We start from the raw sequence: 23,343 nt of genomic DNA, 5'->3' as shown, positions 1-23,343 counted from the left end.
AACTCTAAAACCGACCAACAAACTTTTTATTCCTGGTCAGTTTAAAACTTATAACTAAAACTTTTTAGAACAAAAGGAAAAAAATAAAGGTTAGGGAGAAAGATCCCCCAGAAAAACGTGCCCCAACTAGCTTATTTCCGATGAACTCAAGACTTCTATCATTGATTTTTCCTGGTTGTATGTCCTGCCCAAGTCAACTCTGTGAAAAGCAACTTGCGTGTAGGTGACATATTCTTTCCTTTGTAGGGGAGGACTACAACTCGAAAAATCACCCAACAATGTTAAATTTTATCAAAATTAGAAAAATCATTCAGAAATATTATGATTTTAACTTTTGGGGGACACTGGCCCAAAACTAACCCCTACCCCTTACAACCAAGAATATACAATTACTATAGGCTGAAAAATTGTGAACAGCGAAATACAAAACCAGTATCGTTGGGTTAAGGTTAAATTAGGAAATGAGGGTATTAGGTGGTTTCAAATTGAAACAGAAGTTAAGTAGGACAGCGTTCTATCCCCATTAATATGGATCATTTTGATGGACTTTGTGCCAAGAATTACGGCAAAGGCTATGGGAGAGCTTGGAAACAAACTGGAAGGTAAAAGTGTCCTAAACTTTGATTATGCTTATGATTTGAGAATGCTAGATGAAAATATTAGTAAAATGAATAATTTGTTGGAGGTTTTGAAGGTTCAGGTGCAACAAATGGTTTGAAAATTAAATTTAAGTTGAATCTGTTTAGACCAGGAACAAATGAAGATGAAGAGGTGGTGCCAGATAACGAGAAGTTTGGTCAAATGGACAGCTTCTCTTACCTGGGTAGCATAATTAATATAGATTGTGAATGGGGTGAAGATGTTAATAGTATAATATCCAAGGTCTGGATATTTTTCCATGGTTTGATGAAGTTTTTCTATTTGTTGGAGGTTTTGTGAATTCGAGGCCAAGAATAGGTTTGAAAATTGAATTGAAGAAGACAAATTTGCTTAGACTAGTAATAAATAAAGAGGAAGAGGTAGAGCAGGATAACGAGAAGTTCGATCAAGTGGAGAGCTTCACTTACTTGCGTGGCATAATTAATACACCGAAGATGATAAAAGTGTAATACCCAAGGTGTGGGTGTTTTTCCATAGTTCAAAATTTTTTTGGGAGAATAGGTAGATATGTTTGCGAACCAAGGTGGCTTGGTGCTGCAGTGAGTTGCTAGTAGTAATGATAGTACATCTGAAGGCAGTATCCAATTAATTTAAAATGAAGGTGAGACATACCGGAAAATGAGGTGCAAATTTCATGAAAATTGCACCTTAGCATGGACACTTCACGGTCATGCCTATAGAAATATAGGAGTTTTTCATACAGGAGAAATTCAGGATTATATGCGTAGATTATTTTATTTCCTAACGTCGATTTTTTTGGGGGGGGGGGATTCGAAATTAGATAACCATTTTGTACATATTTCTTTTTGAATATAGCAAGTTCGATATGCAGAATCCAATGAAAAACAAATACAAAGTAGAAACAATAGGGAAAATCTTTTCAAGACAATGGAAATCAATTCTATGAATATTTCGGCCAAAACGAATATTTCAGCACAAAACGAAAACGAAAGAGAGAAAAAAATATGTATATATAAATAAAGTTACATTAAAATGTGAGAATTAAAACTAATAATGTTTTTTTTAAAACTTTTTTAAAAACAGCCCTAGCATCCTTACTTCAACGAAGTTCAACCAGGACTGACAAAAAGAATGAAGTGAGATGATTTACAATCGGTTTTGGTTACAATGGGTTACAATGATGATTTACAAGGGTTACCCTTGGAGGCACCTTTATCCGGGCCACTGGCAAATATTTATGTCGAGAAGCTTGAATATTGGGCATTAAATTCTTGTTTTTTAAAACACGTCTATTTGGGGTCGTTATATGGATGACGTAATTTCACTTTGGAATTACGGGGAAGCTGAACTTTTCAGTTGTTCAGAAAACTTTTCAGTTTTCATGAAGCAAAATTTTCCGTTCACCCTAGAAGTTAAAATTGAAGAAATGTCTTGTATCTTATTATATATCTTATAATCTCTATATCTTATAAATTCATTATAATTTATAAGATATAGGCCAATGCAAAGTTCTATTTTCATAATTGCCGCTAAAGTTTCTCCCACCTAAGGTCCGAGCTTAATTACCTCCCAAAACTAAGACTCTTTTCGTATTTATATTGTCTCTCATTAAAGAAACCCCGTTCTTTATCAGAAATCATGTCAGAAATTATTTCTTATCAGAAATAATCTTTAAAAGGCTTTCTAAAAAAGAAGTCTCTCAAAGAAAAGTGAAGAGCCAAGTCAAAAAATAAGAGTTAAAAGTTGAATGTAGGCTAAGTTTAGACCACATCTTTGGAACAAAATTGCACCAATGTGATATTTTTTCTTTAAATATTACAGATGTTGTTCCTAAGTTGCAAGACATTACTTGTCAAAATATCTTACGATAAAGGGGTTTTTCAGACTGTTTCAATAAGATATCTCAAGCGTTAGGAAGACACTGGTAAAGTTTTTGCTGAGATTTAGAATCTTTTTTCAGCTTCCCTTTCCTTTCCATGATAAATCATCCAGATTATCTAACACAAATTGGTTTTGAGGTGTAAGTTTAATTAATATTCATTCGTTTGAATTCAGCTTCATAAAACATTTACTAATTTGTATTATTGCTCTGTTAATCAAAGTTTAGTTACAAAGCTTTTAGGTTTTAAGGAACTAACTTTTTTAATATTTTCTATAGTACTTACTTCTTCCCATAATCAAAATAAGTAAGCCTCTTCTGTTCAGGTCATGTTATTGAACAATTATATAACACAAACCATCATTCCAAGTGGCAGCCTAAAGTAAGAGATGGCAGCATTGTGTGCTTGGCCACACCATATGTTTCTCTTAACAAGAATAATAACCACGAAAAAGAAAAAGGGCTCTACTAGAAATGAAAATAAATATGTAAAAAAGAACAATAATAACCACAAAAAGGAAAAAGGACCATCCACTAATCAACAACCAAAGAAAGTTTAATTTTACTCTTAATTAAACAAAGTACTCCGCTAAGCAAAAGCTCTCTGGATGAGAGTTCTGAACATTAACACCGAAAAGCTGACGGAAATACATGTTATATTTTCATTTAACATTTTTTGACTTGATTATCTGCATTGCAGAGTTATTGTCTATCCTATTAACTATCAGTAAAACCTGAATTTATTCTAGTTTTGTCAAAAAGAAGATAAAGTTTCAAAATTTTAACGTTTCTTTTATTTTCATATCAGCAGCTGATCTGTTTTTCATTGATTTTTGTAATATCTAGGACGAAGTAGTAAGGCCACATTGGGAGCATATACAAATGGATGAGTTTGCCCTTACTTTCAAAAATATCACTCGGTCTGACACTGGGCAGTATGTTTGCGTTGGTAGAAATCAAGAAGGCGAATCTACATCATCTCCGTATAATTTGCAAGTGATGTGTAAGTCGTTTTTATTTAATTTATGTCTAGGGTCCTTAACTCCTACTTTGTACCAGTGTTTACCACCTTTATGAGCCACACACCTTCACTAACAGTACATGTTATAATTGTTTAAGCTGCATCTAAGCCACAATTGTTTTAGTTGATCAAACAGTTCGTGGTAACGAACTGTAGTAAGGAGCGACCCGGCTCAATAGTAACCAAAACTCTAAAAAATGGAATCTTGAGCTACATCAAAAGCATTGAATTTTAATGCTGATTTTAAATATATAAATTTCATCAAGTTTACTCTTACCCATCAAAAGTTACGAGCCTCAGAAAATTTGCCTTATTTAAGAAAATAAGGTAAAATACCCCTTAAAAGTCATAGAATCTTAACGAAAATCACACCATCAGATTCAGCGTATCAGAGAACCCTATTGTAGAAGTTTCAAGCTCCGATCTACAAAAATATGGAATTTTGTATTTTTTTGCCAGAAAGCAGATCACGGATGCGTGTTTATTTGTTTGTTTGTTTTGTTTTTTTCCCCAGGGGTGATCGTATCGACCCAGTGGTCCTAGAACCTTGCGGGAGGGCTCATTCTAACGGAAATAAAAACTTCTAGTTCCCTTTTTAAGTGACCAAAAAAATTGGAGGGCATCTACACCCTCCCACGCTAATTTTTTTCCCAAAGTCAACGGATGAAAATTCTGAGATAGCCATTTTATTCAGCGTAGTCGAAGAACCTTATAACTATGTCTTTGGGGACGACTTACTCCCCCACAGTCCCCATGGGAGGGGCTACAAGTTTACACTAAAGTTTTTTACTGTTATAAAAAGCAGAGTTGAGAGAAAGAGTCAAAATTTAGCGTAAAGAGCGGGGCGTTGATGAGGATGCAGCCCCTTTCATATACGAAGTAATTTCTGATCGTTTTAAGTTTTAATATCGCTCCATACTTTCAGCTAAAAAAAACTTTATTTTTATTTTATCACTATATAAACTAACTTTTGATCCGTGTAGTAGCTATAATTCAATAGTAATTTATTTTTGACCCACTACTATTACAAAAAGTGGAGTAACAAAATAATGTAAAAAGGAAACGCATAAAAAAACTCATTCAAAGCACTATTAAATATATAAAACAACTATGCAAATCAAAATAACTGCACGAGAGGATGAAAGAAACCTAACCTTAGGCAAGCCTCTTCTTTGAGCTTAGCATCCAACTTATTATAAGATGTTGATATTTCAGTTGCCTGCGTATTGTTCTGGGTACCCAGCTGACTGGCCGTATTTCAAACAGTAGGTTGTACGGAAAATTTGGTTCAATCCCGCTTTTTAAGTCTATTATGAAAGAAAGATTGAGATGGCTAGGTCACGTTCTGTGGATGAAGGATGGCAGATCGAAGAAGATTGTCCTTTTTGGCCATCCGTCTGGGGCTAAACGTAAAGCAGGTCGTCCTCGTCTGGGGTGGGAGAATGTCATAAATAAAGATTTACGAAAATGGAAACTTCCTGGGAGCATGTAAAGAGAGTGGCCTTGAATAGATTGGGTTGGAGAAGGAGCGTGCGTAGCTGTGCTGGACTCAGGTGGCTTGGTGCTGTGGTGAGTTATTAGTAGTAGTAATAGTATATTAGTAGCACTAAACGTTCAAATGTGCCCTTCCTAGACCAACGAGGCAGCTATAGAAGGAATTTATAGTAACGAAACTACAATGCACTGACGTCCTGCATATCACTAGTATTCAAAAATGGGCACAAAACTGACAGAAAGAAACTGAAATGGTCACAATATTTTGTCACACAATATGGTATAATATGGTCACACAGTATGTTGAGTAGTCGAGCCATGATCCTAAGAGAATGTCGGCCACGATTCGGGACAACCTTAAATGGTAAAACCAGTTTAGAAGTGGTACAGCAATATAATAGCACAAGTACAGCTAAAATTTACGCATTTTATAAGCACTGAACTGCGTTTATTGCTTAGGCGTGTTTTCATTACTACAGTTTATCGTTTGCTCAAGCCAATGCCAACAAATGAAAAAACTTAAAGTATTCCAGCCGGCCCTCGATAAATTAAGCATCTGTTAATATTCGTATGACAATATAGCAGAATCATAAAAAATTAACTAGGAATCAAACTTAGAACACATCCACAGACCATTAATCTTCTAGATCGTTTACTCTCAGAAAAGTAGTCCTTGTGATGGTAATATGGAGGGAAAAAAAGAAAAAAAAGGAAAAAAAGGTACATTTTTGCCTTTTGAATGTTAATTGTTGCACGTCTTCTGAGGTATTCCGTATTGTGTCGATCGCACACGATAAATCTTGGTGTACAGGACGGGGAAGTGAAGCAACGGCGACATTGATACTGAAGTTGTAATCCGCACTTGTATGCACCTTTAAATGAAGTATTCGATCCCTTAGAAAGTTATCGCAATAAATTTGTAAGTGATGCGCAATTTTGTTAAGGATAAGATATATTTAACAATTCTAATTCAAACTCTAATGCTGGTGCATATCATAACGAGAACAAATAATAATTATACAGATAGCCTATGTATCTGCGCTTGAATGTAAATTTATTTTGAATACCTTCTTATTATAATGTGTAATTTAGTATCTCTTCTATATCCTTTTTTTGGTGCTCTTAAAATAAATTATCAACTTCTGTCTGTTTTAAGGAGCTTTCTGTAATTATGTTTTAAATTGAATGAAGATTAGCCATTAAATGAAATAAAAAAGTATTTGTCTGGTTTAATGAATTCAATCATAATCCCTATTTTACCTAATCCCTCCCTTGACGAACAAGGAAAATTAATTTCCAAACTTTTCAAGATTTCACTAAGACTTTTTAGTATTGGTAAAATGCAAGGATATTAATAGTTCACCGAATATAGTACCGAAATTATTGTGTTGAAAAATTATATGTCCACAAATATGTTTGGTTATTTCGAGCCGCCTCTTTTGCATGTTATAATTTTTGGTGTCTCATCAGTAAGTCCTACTTATTATCTTATACTCTGAGAATTGCTTTGGAAACACAAAAAATGAGCTGTACAATTACTGTTATTACAAACCCGTTTTACCATTGACCACTCCTGCTGAAATACTCAGCCTCCGTCCAATCCTGTGTTTCTAAGCCCCTTGTGAGTCATTTAATTGAACTGTTCTGTGTATGCAGTGTTTGTCCATTATAAGGACAAACTCATGTCACCTAAGCCTCACTTCTATGCTACATATAAGTAAAAAAAACAAGTTTTTTTTTTATTGAAAGTAATGAGATTACTCAGAACAGAAATTACTCGGTATATTAAAAAGGCTTTTCCTCCTCAACGCCTCGCTCTTTACGCTAAAGTTTGACTCTTTCTCTTAACTCTACTTTTTAAAACAGTAAGAAACTTTAGCGTAAAGAGCGGGATGTTGAGGAGGAAAAGCCCCTTTCATATACAGAGTAATTTCTGTTCGTTTTAAGTTTTAATGTTGCTCCTTACTTTCAATTAAAAAAAAATTGTTTTTTTATTTAATTTCTGGACGTTTTTGAATTAATGCTTGTTTTGATCTTGGCTCTATGCACATAAATAATTAAAACAAAATTTGCATATTAATTAATTGCAATTAATCGGAAGATTTTGAGAAAAAAGGAGCGAGGGAGGAGGCCTAGTTGCCCTCCAATTTTTTGATTACTTAAAAAGGCAACTAGAACTTTTAATTTTTTACAAACGTTTTCATTGGTAAAGAATATACGTAACTTACGTAACCAACTTCTATATTCGTATGTTTTTATTGCGTATATGAGGGGGCTCAATCCTCGTCGATACCTCGCTCTTTACACTAAAGCTTAAATTTTGTCCCAATTCCTTAAGAATGACCTCTGAATCACAAAGGCCGTAGAATAAATAGTTGAAATTACTAATAATACTTTAACGTAAAGAGTGAGGTATAACGAGGAGGTAAACCCCTCATATGCGTAATAATTTTTGTTCGTTTTAAGTTTTAATGCTCCTCCTTACTTTCAGTAGAAAAAACTTACTTTCATTTTTTCAAATAATGCTAGAAAATCTTGCGCCCCCTTTATTGAAATTTCCTTCCCTCATAAGAAGTTTCTCCGTGGAAACACCCTCCCACGTAACCCCCCTCAAATCTCCCCCCTAAACCAAAAAACTCCCCTGAAAACGTCTGTACACTTCCCAGTAACCATTACTATATGTAAACACAGGTCAAAGTTTGTAACTTGCAGCCCCTCCCACGGGGACTGCGGGGGAGTAAGTCGTCCCTAAAGACATAGTTAATAGGTTTTTCGACTATGGTGAATAGAATGGGTATCTCAGAATTTTGATCCGGTGACTTTTGGGAAAAAAGAGCGTGGGAGGGGGCCTAGGTGCCCTCCAGTTTTTTGGTCAATTAAAAAGGGTACCAGAACTTTTAATTTCCATTAAAATGAGCCCTGTCGTGGCATTCTAGGACCACTCAGTCGATACGGCCACCCCTGGGGGAAAAACAAACGAAAAAACCAAAAAAACAATTAACGCGCATCCGTGATCTGTCTTCTGGCAAAAAAATGCGAAATTCCACATTTTTCTAGATAAGAGCTTAAAACTTCTACAACAAGGTTCTCTGATACACTGAATCTGATGGGGTGATTTTCGTCAACATTGTATGACTTTTAGGGGGTGTTTCCCCCTATTTTCTAGAATGAGGCAAATTTTTTCAGGATCGTACCTTTTGATGGGTATATCTGGTCTTGATGAAACCTATATATTTAAAATCAGCATTAAAATGCGATTCTTTTGATGTAACTATTGGTATCAAAATTCTATTTTTTAGAGTTTCGGTTACTATTGAGCCGGGTCGCTCCTTACTACAGTTCGTTACCACGAACTGTTTGATTAACTAGTCTCCCTCTCACTTATTCATGTGAAAACCCATTTTACTCTTCCCTGCGAATGTGTATTTCTAAAACATTCCTTGATTTTATGCTTGTGTCGCAGCAAGATTTAATAAGTTAATTTAACCATCAGAGTCTCGATAAAAATTTGGTGGAGGACAAAATGACCCAGTACTGCTCAGCGATAACCTACTTTATCTTAACCCATGGCCAATTTAGACGTAAAAGTTGATTTGCTATATCCGCTGAAATTAATCCAGACCCTAGACACTTGGTGGTAAATTAAATCATTGTCTTGGAAAAAGACTTTGCAGACTTGGAGTATTCGAAATTGCAGTGGTAGCTGCAACCTTGTAAAAGGCAAACAGGTCCCCTAGTAACAAAAAGTAGCCTGAAATCCCTAAAATTAATGTCAGGTCAAAGCAAAAAGTACACCATTCAACCGCTTTGACCGCTTTAACAACAAAGGCAATTAATTGTCTTGAAAAACAAGGAAAGTGGCTGAAACCACGAAATCCGGCATCGACAGCATCTTTTTTTTTCTTCACCGCTGATAGATGGGCACTGGAACATCATAGAGAGCTGTCTAAGGGCTCATTTTAAAGAAAATTGCTACATCTAGTACCTTTGGTTATTGCACGATTGCAATTTGGTCATTGTACCTTCGATCGGTGCACGATTGCAAAGAAAAATAATCGTGGCTGATATTAGTAATGGTAAGATATTAATTACTTTGTTTACTTTGTTATAGAACGATTCCATTGAAATGACGCTACAAAAGAAATAACCTCAGTTTGGAATCTCTAAAATTATTATATAAATTGCAATTACAGTAAAGGATAAACTCTAGCCCATAGTAATCGCAATCAAGAGTTTGTGGTAATGAACTGTTATTAAGGAGTGAACCGGCTCAGTAGTAACCGACACTAAAAAAAAACGGAGTTTTGATACCAATAAATACTCCACAAGAACAAGATTTGTATGATGATTTTAAATATATAGGTTTCATCAAGTTTAGTCTTACTTACCTAAAGTTAAGAGCCTGAGAAAATTTGCCTTATTTTCGATAAAAGGGGGAAACACCCACTAAAAGTCATAGAATCTTAACGAAAATCGCACCATTAAATTCAGCATATCAGAGAACCCTACTATAAAGGTTTCAAGCTCCTATCTGCAAAAATGTCGAATTTTATATTATTCGCCAGAAGAAAGATAACGGATGCCTGTTTATTTGTTGTTTTATATGTTTTTTTTTCGAATGGCAATCGTATTTACCCAGTGGTCTTATAATGTCGCAAGAGGGCTCATTCTAACAGAAATTATGAATTCTAGTGCCTGTTTTTTAGTTACAAAAAAGTTTGAAGGCAACTAGGCTCCCTTCCACGCTCATTTTTCCTAAAGTCACAGGATTAAAATGTTTAGATAGCCATTGTGTTCAGCAATGTCGAAAATTCAGTAACTATATCTTTGAGGACAACTTAATCCCCCATAGTCCCCGGGGAAGGGCAGCAATTTATGAACTTTGCCCATTCTTTACGTAATGCATTGTCTATTGGGAAGCAAACAAACATTTTCAGGGTGGATTTTTTGTTGGGGACGGGTTTCAGGGAAAGGGAGTTGCGTGGGAGGAAATTTCAATGAAGGAATTTACCATGGGGAAAGATAATTTTTCTGAAGGGGCGCTAGATTTTCATCATTATTTTTAAAAAAAAACAATGAGAAATTAAATAAAAAAAACAAGTTTTTCAACTAAAGGTAAGGAGCAACATTAGAACTTAAAATGAACAGAAATTATTACGTGTATGAGGGTTCGTCTCCTCTTCAATACTTCGCTTTTTACGATAAAGTATTTTTAGTAATTTCAAAAGAGCTATCTATTCTAATTAATTTGCCTTTGTGATTCAGCGGCCATTCCTAAAGAATTGAAACAAAATTTGAACTTTAGCGTAAAGAGTGAGGTACTGTCGAGGGGGCGAACCCCCTCTTATATGTGAGAAATTACACGAATAAAGAAGTTCGTTATGTACATTACTTCGTAAGGAACGTATATTTATTACTAATAAAAACGTTCATGAATAAAATTAAAAGCTCTAGTAGCCTATTTAAATAACCAAAAAATTTGAGGGCAACTGGGCCCCCTCCCTCACCCCTTTTTTCTTAAAATAATCCGATCAAAATTTTCAGAGAGTCATATAGGCCAAAAAAAAAATATAATTAATATGCAAATTTCGTTTTAATTAATCATGTACTGTGAGCCAAAATCAAAGTCTGCATTAATTCAAAAGCTTTCAGAAATTTAGTGAAAAATTAAGTTTTTCTAAATAAAAGTAAGGAGCGACATTAAAACTTAAAATGAGCAGAAATTATTCCGTGTATTAAAGGGTTTGTCCCTCCTCAAAGCCCCGGTCTTCATGTTAAAGTTTGATTCTTTCTCACCACTCTATTTTTTAAAACAATAAAAACTTTAGCGTACAGAGCGGGGTGTTGAGGAGGGGACAGATCCTTTTATATAAGGAATAATTTCTGTTAGTTTTAAGTTTTAGTTTTGCTCCTTACTTTCAGGTAAAAACACTTGTTTTTTTTTATTTAATACTAAAAGAAATCATCATATGCATAATGATGCAACACATTTGTCTATTGAAAAGACAGCATAACACAATAACATTTTTGAAAAGTTGCTTTTCTGGGATATGGTGCCATATTTGACTTAATTCCATGCCTAATTTCCTTTAGTTCGTCTTTTTACTATTCCAACTAAGAAAAACCATAGGCTTTTTCCTTTATTATTTTTGAAAAAGTATGTCCTACTAAGCATCTATAGAGGAAATAGTGGTTACAGCGGTAGTTAAACTGAAGCAGATTTTTTACCACAAAGATAGGCCTACAATAATGTGATCTCTTTTTCGTTTTTTTTATACCTTAAAATTAAATAACTGTTTTTGCACCTTTTCTCGCTTTATTTCAATTGTTTTAGTTTTTTATTAGAACTTGACAATTGCTGTAATATAAAAGTGTAAATATGGCTTTTTGTGTATTTCAGACGAACCTTATTGCGCATTCGGCACTCCGAAAATAGTAAAAATCGAAAATCCGTCTCCTTTATTGATCAATTCAGAAGTATATGCACACCCCGAACCTATGAGCTTCATGTGGATTAGAAATTCGACTAGTAAAAAACAGGAAAAGTCACAGCAGTTTGGTAACACCAGCAAGATAGTGGTAAATCCTCTTGAATTCGGATATACAGAAACTTTTCTTTCCTTGGCAACCAATGAGATAGGAAAACAGAAGGTGCCCTGTGTTTTCCATGTCTTTTATGAAGGTAGTATGATCCTGAGAAATAGTATTTATTTTATATGTTTGTCTTGGTAATCTTGAGAGTCACAAACTGACTGAACAAATAGTCTTGCAAAGATACATTCTTGTTTTTTATGTGCGTCACATTTTGTGACATGCGAGCCAATGAAGAACAGAGCGTAGTAGCGTATTCACTTGAGAGAGGTTTCTGAAATCGACAAATCGACTTGCTCGACAAGCTTGCTATTTATTCTGTAAAATGAGCAAGAAACTCCAGCGTCGTTAAAAACCCTATGTGCCAGGACTGGCTTTGAAGGATCTTTATCCTTTTTTTTTTATTTAGAATCAAATAGTGTGTTGATGGTAATTTTAAAAGTCACACTTTGAATGAACAATAGTCTTGCATACATATGTTCTAATTTTTCATTATTGTTTTATCGTGTATAATACCTGCAACCGAACAGCGGCCCGTGGGGAAACTTTCAGATTAGAAATGTTTCTGACATCAAAACTGCATACGTTATGCTCTGAATTTGACCTTATTTTTGGAAAAAAAGTGTGGCATCCTTACATGAGAAATGCTCCATATTCCGGATTTTTTTAACTTGATCAGGCAGGTTCAGTAGTATGTCAATCAAGCCATAAAAATACAACTATGTACCAGATCCTTGGAAACCTAACAAAAGGATTTGTAATTACAATTGTTACCAGTTTTTAAATTTTTACAAATTTTGATGTAGGACGGTCACATCATTTTAGAATAATTTTATTTTTGTAAATTGAGCTTGCTGATAATGGTAGCGATGGTTAGAAATCTCTCTACTGAAATATTAGAAATTACTCTGTGTTGCCTAGTGAGGCTTTTACACTATGCCATAGAACCTTTGATATGCAAATGAATTACCTCTTTATGTAAATTATGCGGTCTTTAGGATCTAATTTTGTCCCGATCTGTGGAAGTGCCAATTGAATTCAAACTCTGCATAGAATTTTGCATTTGACGATTCTATGCCACGTTATGGTAATGTGTCAACATTTACAGATAAGAAACTCATATTTCTTAGACATAAATTCAAAAACGTTTCCGAGAAATCCTTCAACGGCGTCTTTTCACGACAAGGCGTTCTGCTGCAATAACCTAAAATGAATATTTCGGCTGGAGATTCAGTAGCTCAACTCTATTCCAGGCATAATGATTTCTTACAAATATAATGATTATTTGCAAAGTTTGTTTGTGAAAGTGACGATAACTTTGATTAGTCTAGTGTGAGAGGCAGTTTTAAGTGTGAAAGGTTTTACTAAATGCAACATAACTTTATCACTAGACATGGAAATTTCCATTCGTGCTGTGAAAGCCTCATTAGCTATGTCATCTTTTAATCATCTCTCCGTTCACACACATTCTCATAACAAAGACTCAAATATGTGATTTAAAATATCTGTTTCTTATTAATTAGTTCTAATTAGTGTATTTAGATGCATTTAATAATTGCCTCAAAATCCCTTGAAAGTTTCAAATTTCTTCCAGCTCCAAAAGATTATCTTCCAAAGTCCTTTTTTGGGGGGAGTGGGTCTAAGGCTGGTGAATTTTTATGACTTCATTCCAAACACATAAAGTTTTGCGCAATTAAAATTTTAAGATGTTTGCATTCAAATGCAAGTTAAAGTTTTAGAGGGTCAATACTTCCGAATATGAGTGTGTGTGAGTCAGTGAGTGTGAGTGTGAGTGAGTTAGTTAGTGTGAGTCTGAGTGAGTATGAATGAGTGTGAGTGAGTGTGAGTGTGTGTGAGCTCCCCTGCAAGTGTGATAATTAATGTGACCACTTCTTCCATAAAAAAACTTATATGCCCCGATGGGACAACTTAAAATTCTTACCGCTGGGCTCTGGGGGGCTGCGTCAACCCCAGAAGCATTGTTATATAATCTTTGGAGTATTTTGAACAAAATGGCTTCAATAAATTAAAATTCAATAAAAAATTTTGATTTTCTTTCAAATGAGCCTCCTAAAATGGTTATATGACCATCCATTCCATATAAACTATCTATTTTCCCGAGGCAAAACCAACAACATCTACCCCCCCCCCCCCCGGCTCTGGGAAACTAGCTTATAAGGTGATCCCTTCCATAAGAACCATCTATGTTCAAAACTTTCAAAACTTTGAGGCAAAACTTTCAACACTTGTCCCCGAGCTCTCGGGAATTGTGTTAACCCTGGGGGCATAGTTGTATGATCTTTGGACTAATCTGAGCAAAATGACTATCTTAAAATTTGGGAGTTTTGTCGATCCATGAATTTTTGCTATCTAATTTGGGACTATTTTGAACCAATTGGCTGTCTCAAAATTTTGATTAGATGCATTTGGGAAACGACGGTGTTTGGGGTGGGGTAGTTGCCCATCGATCACTTTTGACTCTTAAAAGGGCACAATAACTTCCGATTTCCAGTCGAACGAGCCCCCTCCCACTCCCCCTTGATTCTTACAGATCATAACTTTACTACCAATATTTATCTCCTTTAACCAAGGATATATACAGCGAGCAAGCTTAATAAAGGCTAAATTTCTTACAATTTAGTTCAATATGTTGACATCTAACAACTCTTCAACTTTTGTTCTGTACCCAGATAATCCACCCAACAATTTTTTTTCGGATCTATTACAATAAACGAGTCATGATGCGCATAAAGTATTAACACTTAACAGGGTTTAGAAGCAAAATTATTACCATTGATTTCATTGTATATACTAAAAACAACCACAAACATTTCACCCCTGGGGGACCCAACACCTAACATTATTAAGGTTTGATAATTTACCATTTTTTTTTTATACAAATACCTTTTCTACAAATATTAGGCTATCACCCCTCCTTCGGCCCTATAATTATCTAGTTTACTCATTGAAATTTGAAAATCCGCCATATAAACTGGGCCAAGATGCCTAGAAATATGGTAGTAACCTTCAGCTTATTGTCCAAACCATCATTCGTATTAGTTCTTAAAACTTAACACTTTTTTTTGCTGAATAGCCTTTTCTAAAATCAAATTGGCTCTTGTAAAAGTAATTCATTTTTTATTCATAGAAAAGGCTCAATGTTATTTTAAATTATTTTGTTCAAGAATCCTAGATAATATTAGTAAAACATATTATAGATTTTAGTTATAATAATAATCACGATCACAGCCTTTAATCACAAGTATAATTTTAGACTTTTTCTATGCACTCAGAAATTTATCATCTTTATACCTGCCTTTACCATTTCTGCAAACAATCAGTTATTTCTCGGTTGCCGTTTCGCCTCAGCAGCAAACTAGTGTGCTCATAAGCACAATCAGTTGTCACTTTCCACATTAGTGTTTGTGCTTTCGTATTAATCTGGGAAAAAAATTCGCCACTTCATTAATACTTTCCTTAAAACTAGAGGATTCCATTATATTTAAATCAACACTTCTATTGCCAAAAATGCACCAGATAATTTCCCAGGTCCTAACCGACTTGTTACTGTCCTTTTTGAGTTAGTGGACAGAGCATTGTCCCCCATCACCATGCAAATAGCACCAATATGCAAAATAGAAAGATATTGGGTAGTTTTAATTACCATAGGAGTTTGAACAAACATAGTGAATTTGGTAGTCTCATTACCAGGCTCAAACTGTGCCAGAAAGAACCAAACTTGGTATTCTTTTGTGCGTATTCGTTGTATTTGCATGATGATGTTTGAAGAAATTAACTTGTGAGTCTATTGTTTTATTTTTTGTTTTCCTTTTTTATGTGTTGTGTTCAATTTACCTTGATTCTTTTTTTCCGTACGTGAAGTTGAAATATTTGGATATCTTTATCATTTAAATTTTGTTGCTTTTTTGTCCTCTGCTTTGTTTTAAATACTATATCCGTTTTCTCTACATATAAATTTGTTAAACTCTGTAAATGGAAAGTCAGTTTGGTTGAAGAAAGTATTTAACCCCTACGTACCTACCTTCTCTCCTCAAGAGGATGAGAGGGGTAAAAAATATATTCTAAGATCGCACGAGAGCTATGCGACAAAATGTATTCATAAGACAGTCAAGATGATTAACTAAGCAAGTCCTTAGAATGTTTAGCCATATCGACTGGTAAAAATGATTTTTATTCTCATTTTTACCTTTTCTGTTAATAGGGTGCACGCTTTTGTTAGCACGGAGACAAGAAAATTAATAACCCTACTAGCCTTCCATATTTCTCCAATCCCATTTCACAATTCCCCTACTCAATCTCCATTAAATACTCACTGAAAGGTCGATTCTGAACTCCTTAGTCATTCCTGGGATATTAATTATAGAAACTCCTAAATTATTTCATTCCTTTCAATTTCAAGTTATTTCAACTGATGAATCAGTTGATTCCTTTCAACTGATGGAAAACATTCTGAGTCCAATAAATCCACAGCCTAGGGGACCAAGTGTCTCCTCTGTCTCGCAAGTAAAGCCCAAACTTTAAAATACGAAAATCGAAAAGATTCATGGATAATTGCCACGTTACTTAAGTTCACAATTCAAGTTTTTATACAAATATATATATTATCACATCTCAATTAAAAAAGAAAATTTCTAGTAAAGGCGTTCCGTAATTAAACCACCTCTAGGTCAATTATACCTGTAATTTACCTATGTGAAGTTTTTCATGGAACATCGGACAATTATTCAAATTACCTAAATGTTAAACTACTTTGCATATACATTAAGGTGTCTTTTACCTAAAACGTTTTGATAATCTAAGTAATAATCAAATCAAAGCATCTCACACAAAAAAAACGTACAAAATTTCATTATTATAGTGCTTAATAAAACTAAAACACTTGCTCTGAAAAGAGTCTGCTAGTAGTATTTTGATTGTAGTAATTGATAAAGCAATTATATTAATTATAATGGAATTATCTTGATTTCAGCAGAAAGTAGACTTTTTAGCATGATGATATCTATTACACTATGAGATGATGTAGGTTCATTTTATGGGATTAATTGAAAAAAAAACTTTCCGAAAAAGAATGTTTTCAAATAAAAGTGAAGGCCATATTAAACTTGAGATCAGAAGAAAAAGAAAACTGTAATAACCAAAAATAAAAAGGCCAAAAATTACTGCTAAAGAATAAATGAAACCCAAAATGAACAGAAATTAAATAAACAATCATAGCAAACAAACATACAACAGGTACTAATATAAACGAATAAATAAATTTTAAGAAGAGTAAAGCTTAATTTTAATATGCAAATCAAGCTTAAAACAAACCTAAATGCTTTGATATTAAAGTATAAGCGAAATCCAAAACGAACAAAAATTAATTAAACAATAATAAAAAAAAAACATTAATGAATAAATAAATCTTAAACGAGTGAAACCGAAACTTAATAAGCAAATCAAACCTCAACCGAACAAAATCGCTAGAACAAGATTTTGGGTATTGCCCATTTCTATCACAGGAAGTCTAAAATCAACTGCGTCATCGGCGCTTTACTGAAAACTATACGTATTTTGAACAGTCTTGGAAAGTTCAAATAAAATAAGAACTTAATATTTGATATATAATGGCATTAATTGTTGAAATATCATCAGTTCAAGATTTTGTTACACTGTAATTTTATTTTCATTTTCAATGCAGTAATAACTGGAAAAGAAAATATTTGAAATATAATTCGTTTTAGGTAAAGCGCCGATGACACAGTAGACTTTAGACTTTTACAGTTAGGGAACGGGGAGTATCCAAACACTTGCTTGTAGTGAAACTATATTTTTCTTGAACAACCTTGTAAAAACTAATGAAATTAAACTAAATATTTGACATATAATAACATTAATTGCTGAAACTTCGTCAGTTCCAAATTTTATTTTACTGTAATTTTTATTTTTGTTTTCAATGTTGTAATAAGTACAAAAGGAAATATTTGTAATATAATTTGTTTTCGGTAAAGTGCCAATGACGCAGTAGGTTTTAAACTTTTACTCTGAGAGAAGGAAGCAATAACCAAACTCTTGTTTCTAGTGAGTTTTGTGTTTTTCAAGCATGATTTGCATATTCAATTTAAGTCTCACTCGTTTTAAGTTTTATGGATTCATTTATATCACCTATTATATGTTTATTTGCTACAGTTGTTTGATTTATTTCTGTTCGTTTTGGGTTTCATATATTCTTTAGTAGTAATTTATCGTCTTTTCTACTTTGAGCTATCGTAATTTTCTGTTTCTCCTTATCCTAAGTTTAATATGGCCGTCACATTTCTTTGAAAAACATCGGTTTTGAAAAGTTTTTTTTTTTTAATTAGTTCCTGTTCGTTTTTGATTGCCAAGTTTCAAGTTTTTCAAATTCCCTATTGAAAAAATTCTGGGCAAAAACTTACGAAATTAAACTAAATATTCCATATATAACGACATTAATTGCTGAAAGCTCATCAGCTCAGGATTTTTTGTGACTGCAATTTCAATTTTATTTTTAATGTTGTGAAAATTACACAAGAAAATATTTGTAATATGATCCGTTAAAACGGATAATCCGTTAAAGCGCCAAATACACAATAGACTTCATGCTTTTACCGTTAGAGAAACGGAAAGTAGCCAAACTTTTGTTTGAAGTGAAAACAATAGGTGTCTTGAAAACTCTTAGTAAGAGCTAATAAAATTAAACTGTATTCCCATGATTTTTGGAATAAAATATCGTTAATAAGTTTTCCTTTCTATGTATGTGTGTGGGAGGGGAGGATCGTGCCATGAAGGAAGGGCCAGGAGTCAGATGTCAACATTTTTTGAATAAAATATTGTTAACTAGTTGTTGTTCCTTTTTTTTGGGGGGGGGGTATCGAGGGAGGGTCGGCTCCCATGATTTTTGGAGTAAAATATCTTTAATATGTTGTTTTATTTGTTAGAAGGGGGAAGGGGTGAGGCTATCGAAGGATGGACAGAGGTCAGGTCTCATAATTATTGGAATAAGATTTCGTTAATAAGTTGTTCTTTTGGAGCGGGAGGTGTAGGGAAATGGAGGTAGGGCTCCCATGATTTTTGGAATAAAATATCGTTAGTAAGTTTTCCTTTCTGTGTGTGTGTGCTTGGGAGGGGTTATCGGGCCATGGAGGAAGGGCCAAGAGTCAGCTGCCAAGATGTTTTGAATAAAATATTATTAACTAGTTGTTGTTTTTTTGGACAGATGGGGGGCTATCGAGGGAGGGCTAGGGGGTCAGCTCCCATGATATTTGTAGTAAAATGTCACTTATTGTTTTTTTGTGGGGTACGGGTCGGGCCAGGGGTAACCTTCCATGGTTTTTGGAATAAAATATCTTTAATATGTTGTTTTATTTGGTATCAGGAGGATGTGGTGGGGCTGTCGAGGGATGCACATGTGTCAGATCACTGAAAATTAGAATAAAATATCGTTAATAAGTTGTGTTTTTGGGTGGGGAGGTATCGGGGCATGGTGGTAGGGCTCCTATGATTTTGGAATAAAATATTGCTATTAAGTATTTTTTTTTCTTTGGAAGGGGTGCTCTGGAATGGAGGGAAGGCCAAGGGTCAGCTCCCACGATTTTTGGAAAAAAGAATCGATAATTAGTTTTTTGGGGGGACTCGGGCCATAGAGGGAGGGCCAAGGATCAGATCCCTTATTTATGGAATGAAATTACGTCAATAAGTTTTTAGGGGGGTTAGGCCATGAAGGGAGGAGCAGGAGTTAGATCGGTCCATGTAAGAAGGAGGAGGAGCGGGTTTTGAGGGACAGGGGTCAGCTTCCATAAGTTTTTGATATAATATAAATTTGCTTTGTGAGGGTAAAGATTGGACATATCTGATCTTTAAACTATTTTTTAAAAATTTGCATAAAAACCTTGAATGTCCCAAGGATATAACTTACAACACTTGCCTCGGCTTTTGGGGATTGTGTTGACCCAGAATTTTGATATCTGATCTTTGAACTGTTTTCAAAAATTTTCTGTATCAGAAATTAAATTGGATGAATTTGGAAAAAAGAGGGCAGGTTGGGGGAGAGGAGCTACTTTCCACCCAGTCCCTTTTGAATCTTACAAAGGGAATTGATACTTTCAATTTCCAATCGAATGAGTCCCCTCTGAAGTTTATACGACCACCCCTTTCGTAAAAACCTTTCGTAAAACCTCGGTTTCTGTTAGGTTGTGGAATCTCAAAACTTTTATCAGATGCATTAGGGGAAAAAGATATGAGGAGGGGTGGGTTGGTTGCCATCCGATAACTTTTGACTCTGAAAAGGGAGCTTAAACATTAAAATTTTAATCGTTTAATATACTCCAAAGAGCGGGCCGTTGAGGAGAAAAAACCCCTTTCATATACGGAGTAATCTCTGTTCGTTTTAAGTTTTAATTTTGCTCCTTACTTTCATTTAAAAAAAACTGTAGCGTTAACTCTGAAAACAGCATGCTTTTAGGAAAAAATTTTCCTAATTTTTTGTGAAAATTTTTTCACACTTTGAGTTGTAACTGAGCGTTAACTGAATTGTAACTGTTTGAATCATCATATCCTTTTATTTATGAACTCTTTAGGTTGCATCATATAGGCATCTGATACAGTCGATAGAAGAATTTTACTGACGTACCGGCTGACTGATTGTAAGTAGGCTGTGCGAAAAGTGTCTTCCAATCCCGTTTCCTAGTCTATAATGAGAGAAAATTGAGATGGCTAGGGCACGTTCTGCGGATGAAGAATGATAAATTGCCAAAGATTGTCCTTTTTTCTACCGTCTAGGGCTAAACGGGAAGAACATTGTCTGTTTTGGTTCGGTTGGGTGTCCAACAGAAAGATTTAAATGAAACAGGAACTGCCTGGAGGGTGTAAATAGAGAGGTTTTTGAATAGATTGGGATGGAAGAGGAGTGTGCGTAGCTGTGTTAGCTTCTGGTGGCTTAATGCTGCGGTGAGTTGTTAGTTGTACCAGTAGTCGTTAAAAGCAGTAGTATACCCTTGTATGACATGCAATATAAGTGCATTAAAAATATTGCTCAAGTGTACGATAATTTCTTTGCTGTAGTTAAGGTAGCCAGCAAGGTTCGCTGTTGGATTGTTGTAGAAACAGGAGTTGTGTATGGTTGTGTTATTTCCAGGCTTAAATGGATTGTTTTCATGTACTTTTGCCAAACGATTGCAGCAAAGGCTATGATATTTATTGGTTTATTATTAGTATAATAATTGAGGGTAGTGGGGGATTAAGTGAACAAAGGCCACTCTATATATATTTGTGAACTTGCCCAAACACTCTCTTCCCAAACCTAACTGGAAAAGGGGAATAACCAACAGCAGGCTTAGAAAATATAAATAACTTTTATTGGCAATAATTATCAATTCAATAACATCTGAATTCTAAGGTAAACTTGAACGAAACTTAAACCAAGCTGTAGTTGTCAAGAAATGAGCTTTTTATGAACTTTTCACAAAATTATGACTAACTAACTAAAAAACTTCTGCGAGTACTCACTATATATATATATATATATATATATATATATCATGAAAAGAGAAATGCAATGCAACAGCAAATGCAACATGCAAAAAAAAAAAAAAAAAAAAAAAAAAAAAAAAAAAAAAAAAAAAAAAAAAAAAAAAAAAAAACATGAAAGAGACAGAAGGAGAAAAGGAAAACTGTTTTCTTAAATTACTGACTAATATAGACTAGCACTTGAATGAGGCCTTAACCCCACTCATCCAAACAATCACATACGTCAAACAGCATAGCCAAACACAATCAACCATAAAGAATAATCCATGGACAGGCAGTCATGTCGTCAATAAGTATAAGTCGTCATTTACCAAACAATAGAAACAATAAAGACAAATTGTGTATTTGTTTCTTTGTTTCCAAAAGACATATAAATATTGCATTCACGTCATATATGGGTACAACCTACGATTGCGACATCATCATTCATCAGGCTTGTACATAATTAAATAAAAAAAAACTAATTTTTTTAGCTGAAAGTAAGGAGCGACATTAAAACTTAAAAAGAACAGAAATTACTCTGTATATAAAATGGGTTGTCCCCTCCGCAATTCCTCGCTCTTTACGCTAAAGCTTTTAATTGTTTTAAAAAGTAGAATTGTGGCAAAGAGTCAAACTTTAGCGTAAAGAGCGAGGGATTGCGGAGGGGACAACCCATTTTATATACGGAGTAATATCTGTTCGTTTTAAGTTTTAATGTCGCTCCTTACTTTCAGAAAAAAATTAGTTTTTTTTATATTTAATTTCTGAACGTTTTTGAATTAATGCATGTTTGGTTTTGGCTCTCCGCACATAAATTATTAAAATGAAATTTGTATATTAATTCTTTTTTTGGCTAAATGGCTTTCTCTTAGTTTTGATCAGACGATTTTGAGAAATAAGGGGTGGAGAAGGAGGCCTAGTTGCCCTCCAATTTTTTGGTTGCTTAAAAAGGCAACTAGAACTTTTAATTTTTAACGAACGTTTTTATTAGTAAAAAATATACATAACTTATAAATTAGCAACTTACGTAACAAACTTTCATAATCTTATATTTTTATTATGTATACAAGGGGGTTTGTATCCTCGTTAATACCTCGCTCTTTACACTAAATCTTAAGTTTTGTCTCAATTCTTTAAGAATGACCCCTGAATCAGAAAGGCCGTAGAATAAATAGTTGAAATTACTAAAAATACTTTAGCATAAAGAGCGAGGTATTTATCTCCTCCTAAATACCTCGCTCTTTATGCTAAAGTATTTTTGGAACCCCTCATATGCGTAATAATCTCTGTTCGTTTTAAGTTTCAATGTTACTCCTTCCTTTCATTTGAAAAAACGTTTTCATGTTTATTTTTCATTGTTTTCTTATAGTAATGCTAGAAAATCATGCGCCCTTTTCCTTGCATTTTTCTTCCCCCATGACAGATTCCTCCAAGGAAAGATCCTCCAACATAGCCCCTCCCCTCAGCCCCACCCCCCAAACAAAATAAAATCCCCCTGAAAACGTCTGTACACTTCCCAATAACCATTACTATATGTAAACACTGGTCAAAGTTTTTAACTTGCAGCCCCTCCCCCAGGGATTGTGGGGGAGTAAATCATCCCCAAATACATAGTTATTATGGTTTCCGACTATGTTGAACAAAATGGCTTTGGGAAAAAAAATGAGCGTGGGAGGGGGCCTAGATGCCCTCCAATTTTTTGGTCACTTAAAAAGGACACTAGAACTTTTCATTTCCGTTAGAAAGAGCCCTCTTGCGACATTCTAGGACCACTTGGTCGATACGATAACCAATGAAAAAAAAAAAAAAAAAAAAAAACACGCACCCGTGATTTGTCTTCTGGCAAAAAATACAAAATTCCACATTTTTGTAGATAGGAGCTTACAACTTCTACTGTAGGGTTCTCTGATACGCTGAATCTGATTGTGTGATTTTCGTTAAGATTCTATGACTTTTAGGGGGTGTTTCCCCCTATTTTCTTAAATAAGGCAAATTTTCTCAGGCTCGTAACTTTTGATGGGTAAGACTAAACTTGATAAAACTTATATATTTAAAATCAGCATTAAAATGCGATTTTTTTTGGTGTAGCTATTGATATCAAAATTCAATTTTTACCACGAACTGTTTGAAAATACAGTTTTTTTGTAAAAAATGATTCATTTTAAAATTTTTAATTACATCACTTAAAAAGAACACTAATACTTTTTTA

The 23,343-nt window shown here is 34.3% G+C and overlaps 1 protein-coding gene across 4 annotated transcripts in view; it reads left to right on the top strand.

Moving 5' to 3' along the window:
* The window catches only part of LOC136029864 (B-cell receptor CD22-like), a 214,798-nt gene that overhangs the window by 167,391 nt on the left and 24,064 nt on the right, over positions 1-23,343 (top strand). For all 4 annotated transcript variants that reach the window (XM_065708323.1, XM_065708322.1, XM_065708321.1 and 1 more), the window contains exons 9-10: positions 3,347-3,503; positions 11,416-11,697. In XM_065708323.1, the coding sequence (XP_065564395.1) occupies positions 3,347-3,503; positions 11,416-11,697 (439 nt within the window). The remainder of the gene's footprint in view (positions 1-3,346; positions 3,504-11,415; positions 11,698-23,343) is intronic.

Source organism: Artemia franciscana, chromosome 8 (assembly GCF_032884065.1).
Source record: "Artemia franciscana chromosome 8, ASM3288406v1, whole genome shotgun sequence".
In the NCBI taxonomy this organism is placed as follows: Eukaryota; Metazoa; Arthropoda; class Branchiopoda; order Anostraca; family Artemiidae; genus Artemia; species Artemia franciscana.
The sequence above is the reverse complement of the archived record's forward strand: the minus strand, read 5'-3'. Positions and strand labels throughout refer to the sequence as shown.